Here is a 10,539-nt window from a genome sequence, read left to right on the forward strand (position 1 = left end):
AACTTACGAATTATTCACTTTTGGAGTTTTCTACTCAGTAGTTTTGGACCACAGCTGACTGAACCTGCAGAAAGCAAAACCACAGACAAGAGGGAGCGACTGTTCCCTGATTGGATCTCTTTTATGCCTACTATGCGTGGTGCTTGGCCAGAACTAGGATCACAACGGGTCTGGAACCAGTGTTCAGTCCATGTTGAATTGAAAAAGGTTCAAATACAAAGAAAGTATAAAAAATTAAAATACTGAACTCATAATCATGATCTTTTAAATCCATATTGTTTCTGGTGAGATAAGGTCATAGTTACTTTCCTCCCTGCTGAGACAAAACAGGCCAACCCAACTTAGGGGAGGAGAGGTCCACTTTGGCCCACAGCTGTAGCCCTTGTCAGCTGGCTCCAAGGCAGAAACAGCACGGTGGAAGGGGCTGGGTGGAGGACAGATGCTCACATCACGGCATCAGGAAACAGAAAAGAGGGCAAGGTGGGTGAACGTCCTTCCACGCCACACTCTCCTGCGCCACCTCTTCACAGCACACTTCCAGCTCTGCACTCTTCGGTGGCTTGATCCACCTGTGAATAAAGCACTCCACGATCCTACCACCTTCCAAAAGCCCAGCCCTGAGTACATGAGGCTTTTGGATGACGTTGGAGATCTAAATCACAACAACAAAACTACTATGCCTTTCAAAATTGTTTGTATTTTGTTAATTGACACATAATAATTGCACAGACTGATGGAGTACAATATATTTCCATCTGTGTATACACTGTGTAATGATCAAACTGGAGAAATCAGTATATCCATAACCTCAAAGTTTATAATTCCTCTGCAATGAAACGTTCAAAATTTCCTTATAACTATTTTGAGGTAGTCAGTAGTTACCCTACTGTGCAATAGAACACCAGAAGTCATTCCTCCTAGATAACTGTCACTTGGTAACCACTGACTAGCATCTCCAAAATTCTCCTTGCCCTGTCCTTTCCAGCTGCTAGTAGCCTTTATTCTACTCTACTTCTATGAGGCTGACTGTTTTAGATTCCACATATGAGTGAGATCCTGCAATGTTTGTCTTTCTGTACCTGACTTATTTTATTTTGATAACACTTTCACATACTTAGCTTTCTTTCATTAAGTCATCTGGGAAACACCATGAATTGGAGAGCAGAAATGGCTGGGTTTGAATATCAGCTCTGCCAGTCAGCTGTCCCATTGCTGGGACACAATACCTGACACCCACAGCTTAAAGGAGAGGTTTAACATGGCTCACAGTTCAGGGGAGTCAGCCATACTCAGCTGGCTCTAAGGTGGAAGCATCAGAACAGAAGGGCATGGAAGAGGAAATCTGCTCACCTCATGGCAGCCAGGAATCAGAGAGAGAAAGGAAGAGCTGAGGAGGGAGATGCACCCTCCACTGGCCCACCTCCTTCAGCCAGACATACTTAACTATGAACTCTTTCATGAATCCACCCACTGGTGAGTGCAGCATCTCCAGGATCCAAAAAGCCCTCCTTGGAACCCATGAGACTCTTGCGGAGCATTCTAGATCTAAAACATGACATCCATACTGCCATTTAACTACTGAATGTTCTTGCACAAGTTATTTGCCTCTCTGGCTCTCAGTTTCTTCAGTGGCAAGATTAAGAAAATCAGAGTGCCTCAGTCATAAGATTTAATATGATAATATGTATAAAGTGTCCAGAATGGTACTTGGCAACTGATTGATGCTTAGTAAATACATATTCCTGTTCTTCCATTAATATATTCTGAAAATCTGTTCTTATCCTTTCCAAGTTACATGGAATGAGATCATGAATTTGTAGGAAACAAGTAAAATGTGAGCAGCTCAATCTTCCCCAGGAAGGTGCTCAACCTTATTTCCTGGCTTTCTTCTCAGCTGTAGCCCTGCCATGTGTCATCCAAGCCCTTGCTCCTAACTCCTTCTGCCGACACTTTTGACAGCCAAGTTCAGATACTTAGCCTTCCTTCATTCTTCCTTATGAAATACCATCTCTTCTCTCCCAGAGCACGTTATGCTTGTTCAGTCTCTCTCACAGCATTTATCACACTGTTGTCATAGACTTCTCCACTGTCTCATTTCATCTAAGCACAAGCATTTAGACTTCCTTTCCACACATAAACTGCATGCTGCATTTCAAGTCCTCTTCCTTCTCTTGGGGAGCCCCTGTGTGTATAGTACCACTATAGAGAAAGGGGTCCATATGGGTCAGTTTAGAAAGGCATGGAAAGTCCTTGGGACCCAAGCAGCATGCCTTCATCCATGTGTAAGGAAATCTTCACTAGGCAATACAAAACAAGTCATCAGCAATGAGAAGAATAGCAAGGGCATCCTCAGTGGAGGCAAATAGGACACCCCACGGCTTTTAGAGAGGTTTCCCTTTTCCCCTGTTGCTGGTAAAAGAGGAAGTTATGGAGTCTCAAGGCTGACTCCATTCTCCTCCCCCTTGTTCTCTTGGGTAATATGCCCAGTTTTCTGGCTGTCCCCCAAATCCCATGAGGATCAGCCCCATACTCTACCTAGCCTGGATGACCATCAGCCTGTGTTTATCTCTCCTGAGTTCTTATTCTTTATCCAGATCACTACTGAAGCATTAAAGGCTATTTCACTTCTCTCAAAATCTACTCTTTTTATCCTCAAGAACCACAGCCAAACATTTTCTCTTATAAATCAAAAGCTTTGCCTTTCAATTACTGTGTCTGATGTGGGCTTAAAGAGCTTATTTTGAAGTTAAAAATAAAACAAAAAATCAAGGCTTTTTTTTATTTCTGTCTGTTTTAAAAATCCTAGTTCTGTGAGAATTATTTTTTTGGATGCTTCTAACTGAGTAAAAAATGATCAAATACAAAGAAGAACAGAAAGGAAATACCAAAGTTGACATTTCAGTATAATATATTTGAGATATAGTATATATCTTTGCATATATCTTTTATATATCTTTACATATATCTTTTTATATATAGTATATATCTTTGATATATCTTTGCATATATTGCATCTTTCCTAGAAATTGTAAACTTCTACATGTCAGAGGTTTAATCTTGTTTCTCTGTAAATCCTCTCCAAATACTGAGCCTCATTATGCATAAATAGTAAATATTTGTTGAATTGAAACAGCACAATACATATTTTTTTAAATCCAAGGGCAAAGCCACATAGAATAACTTGGGGTATAATAAATACATAGACCCCTCAATGTGTCAATCAATTGATCCAAATTTACTAAGCCCAGTGGTGTTTTTATAATTAAAAACATGCTGAGAATTGTATTAGCCTTGTTCAAAAGACCACATTATAAAAAAAAACACACACTAGTGGACAGGTATTACAAATTCAAATGTTCCTTATACATCCTGCTAGAATTCTATATTAAATCTAATTAAATTGTGACTCGCTTGATTATTTCTACCTGTGCAGCCATCCCCAAAGAAAATTATTTGTATAAAACCAAGGGATATTATATCAGAAATGAAATTTGGAAAAATGTTTCCTCTGATTTTGGATGTATGGGATATGGTCTGCTTAAAATAATTCCCCTTTTTCTTTCGTTGTGCCTTTTTGTAGTTGTTTCTATTATTTTTCTTCAGGTGACAAAGGAGAGAAGGGTTTGCTTGGGATACCTGGAGTGAAAGGCAAGGCAGGTATGGTGTGCCCACTTTTCTCTTTGATTTCTAGCATCACTCCCAATGTGTTCATCTCAAAAATAAATACAGTTTTTACAGAAGAACAAAACTCTTTTCAGTGTGCCTAGCCTTATTTTCCCTGGGCTAGAGGAAAGGAAAGAAGGGAACTTTTCTCTCCATCTGCTGGTGACTTTCCAAGCCCTGGGGAAGGAGAGGTGGAGACATTCCATTCCCATCTTGCTTGGGTGGGAAGCGAACCCTACACCACAGGAAGCAGTCATCATTCCTGGCACCAGGGCATACTGCAGCAGGACTTACATCAGCATGCCAAGCCTGGGGTTCCACTAGCATCTCAACCAAACCCTGACCTGCAGACTAACAGAAGCAAGCTACCCCGACCTGCAGAGACCCCTAGTTACAGAAGGAGCTCTCAGTGGCCAGGCAGGTGCCCCTGGGTACTGAGTGAGTTATATTTCCAGTGTTTTGTATAAGGAAGGAAGGTAGATTGTTCTTAGGAAGTTCAATTGTTTCTATCCATGGGGGTGTATGGAAGACGAATCCAAAGCACATGCCTTCTATTAACTATGAACGTGAATAAAATTTAGCCACAGATTTTTTTCCCTTTGGCTAATAAATTTCTTTTTACTTTTCATGTTACCAAGAAAAAAAAAAGCCAAAACTAGTGTTTACATGAACCAGATATTAAATAGAAAAAGGGAATTGTCTGAAATTTATAACACTTTTCTTATAATTGCTTCTCTCTCACAATAATATCAATATATAGTGGAAAAGGTAGGTGAGCAAAGAGGAATGAATAACAAATTAAAATTACAGTTAACCCATAAATGGGACAGCTGGCTTTTAAAATTGTAAGTTGGATCTCTTTACAGGAAATGAATGTAGCCCTTGAAGCATGCAAGTATACTTCCCATGGATAATCAGAATTAGCATTTGATCGAATCCTGAAGTTCCTCCTATCTTGGGAGAACAGTGTGAGCTACTGAATAATGCAGGAACAGAAGAGAGGCCTGCTGCAAATACATTTTAAGGAAGCTGTAAAAATGTTATTCTGAGATGGAGCAGGCAAGTTCTGTGTTCAACAAAATGCCAAATGCTCCACAATGTGTGTGCGGTGGAGTGTCATATTTATTCTTCCTTTTAAAAATCTAGTTTAGATTTGTTTCTAACTCATTCCTAACATTTAAAAAGATATTTTCTGAATTCCTAAACATCATGTAAATTGGAAAGTTTGTTTTAAATAAAAGGTCAAATGCATAGCCACTCACAGAGAGGCCTCACAAGTCTAGAAAAGGACAGTACTGTAACTGCTGGGAAGACAGCAGCCACTCTAGCTGGTGTGTTTGTACTTCTCTGTGAATCCACGGTTTCTGTCATTTCCCAGGTACTGTCTGTGATTGTGGGAGATACCGGAAAGTTGTTGGACAACTGGATATTAGTGTGGCCCGGCTCAAGTCATCTATGAAATTCGTCAAGAATGGTGAACATTTTCTCTTTTGCTTCATACCGCATACCTTGTGTCTACAGATTTGTGTCACTTTCAGCACTGTATTTCCTAGCAGACAACACGTTGTGTTGGGAAAAGACCTACTGGTGTCACCAGTTTTGAGGCTGCTCAAAATGCTAATTATCCACCCAACACCAGGACAATTCCAGTCCACTACATAAATTTGTGCACTTGGGCATTGCCATCAATTGGAAAGGGGTTTCTCCAAAGAGAAGAGAAAAAAGTAGAATGCGGCAAGCCATATCTTAAGAATAAAAAGACATAGCAAGAGTCAAATAGGAATAGCATCTCAGAAAACAGAAGTAATAATAGCATAGCTACTTTCTTGAGTAGTTGAGACAGTGCACAACTATTAGCATCAAGGCACAGAGTCTTTATATAATTGTAATGTAATGCAGTGATTAAACTGAAGCTTAGAGAAATCTTGCCCATAGTTACAGATCTAATAATCAGTAAAGCAGAATGCAAGCTTTCCTGACTCCTCTACCCATAGTACAAATCTGTACAAACCTTACATATTTCTCTAAGTTTTGAAACTTCCTGTACTGATCAATTTTTATCTCTTTTCCATCTCCCTGTAATAGTTAACAAGAAATCCCTTACAGTGGAAAGGACTTATGTATTCTTTTCTGAGAACAGTGTTACTGAGGGAAATATTACAGTTAACAATTACAACTAGTTTCATGTTTTTAAATATTTTTTCCTCAATTTTTATTTTTTACCAGCCCATGCTCCCTGTACATAGTGATCACATTCCCCCTTGGAGGTTGGAACATGTACATCACACATCTTCATCCTTTTTATGTTCCTTTCCCTTCCCCTCCTTCCTCCTCCCTCTTTCTCCCGGTCCCTTCCCATTTGAAAAAATCTATTACCTACTATCTTTTATTTTTCTCTTTATTTAGTTTTGAATTTTTCACATAAGAGAAACCATGTGATATTTAAGCTTGTGTGTCTGATTTACTTCACTTAACATTATGGTCTCAAGGTTTCCACACTTTGTATTTTATTTATCGTAATCCAGGTATTTATGTTGCATATTAACAGAAACACACAGATGCCATCTGATGTCCATAGTCATCTTGCAATACTAGAGGCATAGGAAATACTTGATGTTAGCTAATCACCTTAATAACAGCTCTGGTTGTAGCCCATAATAAAGATTCTATGTCTGATATAAGTTCAACCATCATGAATGAACCGGATCCCAAGGGTAGAGCATAGACCAATAGTTCTTAACACCAGAGTAGTCATGGATTTATTTGTGAATGAAAGTTATGGATGCTAAGGTGTACAAGTAGATGCCTCTAAAGCCAAGGCATACATTCCATTTTATGCACTTAGAATGATGCTGAATCCCTACTTCTGCCCTGAAGCTCAGGTAGTGACTCAGTTTTCCTCTTGTAGCTGAGATGAAGTATGGACAATCTCAGCCCATATGTTCATGTCCCAGAAATTTGATTCTAAGTGGACACACTTCTGAATTATTAGAATATCAGTTCAATAAACATCTGCTGCCCCTTGGAATGTTCCAGTCACTGGGGTTAAAAAGTGTCAAAGATATAGGCATTGTCCTCCAGACACTCACAGCTGAGTGGAAGAGACTCACAAAGAAACCCTGGAGTAGATTGTTCTGGGTGCTGTAGAAGAAGTGGAAAGGGCAGTGCAGATGGAGGGAAGAATGCACGAGCCCCTGCTGAGGGGTTTGAAAGACTTCTTTTCAGAGAAATCAGTTCCACTGAGCTCTAAAAGTAAGTAGGAGTTTGACAAGGAGAGAAGCAGTAAGATGACTTCCCAGGCATAGATGCGGAAGAGAGAAGGGGACAAGTATGGCTGTGACATAAAGGAGGTGGGGAAGGGCGGTATGGGATGATCTGGTGGCAGTTCAGATGACCAGTCTTTGTCAACCTAGTGGCACACCTGTGTGGGGGGCTGAGAAGGCGGAGAAGTGAGCTCCAACGGAAGACGTGGGTTCTCCACATGATCACTAGGAAGTCAGAGAAAAAGTTAAATCAGTATCTACCTCTTCACAGGGCCTTGCAAGAGAATTCTTGAATGCTGAATGCATGAATTTCAATCTGACAATGATATATCTACCTTCTCTTTTCAAGATACATAACGATACTCTTTTTTTCCTCCCTGTAGTCATAGCAGGGATTAGGGAAACTGAAGAGAAGTTCTACTACATCGTGCAGGAGGAGAAGAGCTACAGGGAATCCCTGACCCACTGCAGGATTCGGGGTGGAATGCTAGCCATGCCCAAAGATGAAGCCGTCAACAGCCTCATCGCTGACTATGTGGCCAAGAGTGGCTTCTTCCGCGTGTTCATTGGGGTGAACGACCTCGAGAAGGAGGGCCAGTATGTGTTCATGGACAACACCCCACTGCAGAACTACAGCAACTGGCAGAAGGGGGAGCCCAGTGACCCCTATGGGCACGAGGACTGTGTGGAGATGCTGAGCTCAGGCCGGTGGAATGACACGGAATGCCATCTTACCATGTACTTCATCTGCGAGTTTGTCAAGAAGAAAAAGTAACTTCCCTCATGCCACACATTTGTTATTTCCCTGTGACTAGCACTGCAGTTATCTGTATCCATCCTTGTCTTCCTAACTACACTAAATTCACTCTGACTCAAATGAGAAATGCCAAGCGAGGGTTGGCATCTCCATAGCATGCTCTTGGTGCCAATTCTGACATTATTGTTCATGATGTATCACTGACTCGAGAGCTCAGCAGGTGCCATGGCTCCTGAGAGAGAGAGAGAGAGAGTTTGAATCACTAGTTGGGCAGGAGGCGTTTGTCTGTGTCTCCCATCAAATGCTCTTTGATGCTTTTTGGTTTGCCAGCTGTCCCTACAGCCCCATCCATTGCAGATAACTGAATAGCTGCTTGGTGATGATTAGGTTGGTTGGTGTTGATGAGGCTTCCCAGGCCTTGCTCAAAATCAGACACATAAGAGGCCTTCTATGAGGAATGTGAAGCTATTTCCTGTCTTTGAACTCCGTGATTTGACTGCTCACCTGCAGGGCAATGGCCACACTTGAAAGCGTCCCTTGTTTTTGGAAGACATAGAAGTGTTTTAACCCCAGTTTCTCTATAAGAAACTTGGAGCTCAATAACCTGTTCCAGACCCCAAGGAATCATGACAACTCCTTTGGGCCGTTCATCTACAACTTTCACCAAAATATACCAGGCAGGCTCCTTGGGCCCCTCTCTGTAGGGCCACAGTTTTATCCCAGGACCTAGATATTAATTCTCTCATCTAAGAAAAAAGGGATTCTGGAAGTTGAAAAGAAAAACAGAGAGTGCTTGTTTCCAAACAATATATTTTATACTCTTCTGCCTAAATTGCCTCCTGCTATTAACATGACTCCATTTTTCTTTATCATAAGTTTATTTATGTAGACTTTCTTCCCCTCAAACTTGGAGAAGGAAGAAAGGGTGTTGAGAAGCCTTCAGAAAATTCTAGAAGCTTCAACTTGCTGCCATGTTCAAGTCTCTAAGCCCCTCTCCTTGTCTTTAATAGGTATAGCACTCCTATGCAACCCATCTATGAACGAGGTTGTAAAAAACCCATACTGGAGATACTCTTTCCACTGCTTTGACAGGACAGAACTGTATCAGGCATGGAGTTTGGAACAGGAAGAGAATTCACATTTACTAAGTTGGTAAAATTCTTACCTTGAGAGGCAGATCAAACGTCAAAGCAGTTTTCGCTTGACATTTAAGGATAAACAGTTTAACGCAAGTCTAGATAATCCCCTTATAAACCGATGCTCCAGCTATGGTTTGTGACATATGATTAGACTGTTTAGAATTCTGGAAAAATGGTTAATGGAATAAGAGAAGCAGATCAAGAACATATGTTCTCCCTCTGCCATCTGTCCATGACATCGCCCATGACTAGCTGGTTATGGGATAGGATTTAATGAGTTCTATGGGTTGGACAAGGGTCACAAATTCAGATCCTATCGGGGCCAGACATGTGACATAAGTGAACAAAGTGGAACAGGATAGAAGCTGGGTGCGCCGAACACAGCCTCCACTTCCACAGTTGCCAACCGCATCTTGGCTGCTCCTGCTCTTGCTGTGGAGGAGCCAATGTTGCTTCACGTCCTGACATTTCAAGAGAAGTCAGAAAACTGTAATTTTACATCTTCATATTTTTAAATGTTGACAACTAATCAATTTTTAACCCAGATTTTAATTCATACAAGACTCTGCTAGCCAAAATTGTGATCTTTCCATTTCTCACCCCTGGGGAAAAGCTCTGAAGTTTCTAAGTAAGGAGAATGTCATAAGATATGATGGTATCAATGTCAAGATCGCCATTAGTTTCTTATTCAGTTCAGGTGAATAACAGAAATTTGTTTGAAAGTTTAATATTTACCAGGTTATTGAACTAGTTACTTCATCTCTTTTGAGAATGTGGCAAAGAGTATTTTAATGGCAGGGGAGTTTAATAAAATTACAAAATAAGACACCATTTTAAAGCCAGTCCTCAGGTAGAATGCCAGCCAAGGCCACGAGGAATAGAAACAGCTAGAAAATCATGGAGGAAAGGAATGGGGAAAGATAGGGAGGAAGAAACAGACAGAAAACATTGCCCCAGAAGGCTCCTGTTTGAAGCCATGTGCTGATTTGTTCTAGGTCCCCCAAAGGATGAGTATTTATAGTAGATCCTACAAGTGCTTGTTATTCCTCTGATGAATAGTATAATACTCATGACTCATCTTTGCTGCAGATGCATCCAGGAGAAGATGACAGAACTTCAAAAAATAGGATTCATCATGCAGACTTGCCTGGAAGACATTTCAAAGGCATCACACATTTAATTAGAATTACTATGAAAACTTATAATCACGAAGCACTTTGTGCTTTCGTGACATGTCATTGAGTATTACTGCTCATTTGATTCTGATAAAATCTTAAAGTATGAAGGGCAAACATGTTACTGCCGTGAGAACACTCAGACCCAAAAGAAGCAAAGAAATGTAACACAATCAACTCCTTGGTGAGTTTTGAAACTACCAATCCAGGGTCTTTCCATTGGGCATCTGCTCGCTGCTCTGAGATGGAAGAGCAGTTCATCCACAGCACCCTGTGGTGGTCTGGGCTTGGGTCATGGTCCCGTTATGTTCCTAAGTCACAGAGGAGCCTTAGTACAGACATGGGAATGTACACACTCACACACCCTATGTTCACTGGCTCATTTCTACCTCACACATGTCTGCATGGGCAGCAGTGTCATGGAGGTGACTTTGTGCACCCTCAGTACAATTTTGCAGATAACTATATATTGGGAAGTCAAATCAGGCATGTGAAAGTCAAGAACTGACCAAAGTAAAGTTGATTGGGTAATTATTTCCCCA

At 40.9% G+C, this 10,539-nt stretch overlaps 1 protein-coding gene across 1 annotated transcript in view; it reads left to right on the forward strand.

Moving 5' to 3' along the window:
* Window positions 1-9,646, forward strand: part of Colec10 (collectin subfamily member 10) — a 48,345-nt gene extending 38,699 nt beyond the window's left edge. The window contains exons 4-6 of the mRNA XM_004850209.3: window positions 3,604-3,657; window positions 5,042-5,137; window positions 7,310-9,646. Of these exons, the coding sequence (XP_004850266.2) occupies window positions 3,604-3,657; window positions 5,042-5,137; window positions 7,310-7,701 (542 nt within the window). The 3' untranslated portion in view covers window positions 7,702-9,646. The remainder of the gene's footprint in view (window positions 1-3,603; window positions 3,658-5,041; window positions 5,138-7,309) is intronic.
* Window positions 9,647-10,539: the final 893 nt, after the last annotated feature.

The sequence above is a fragment of the Heterocephalus glaber genome, unplaced genomic scaffold (genome assembly GCF_053883595.1).
Source record: "Heterocephalus glaber isolate CG9 unplaced genomic scaffold, H.glaber_assembly_v1.0 deba00001555, whole genome shotgun sequence".
Taxonomy (NCBI): Eukaryota; Metazoa; Chordata; class Mammalia; order Rodentia; family Bathyergidae; genus Heterocephalus; species Heterocephalus glaber.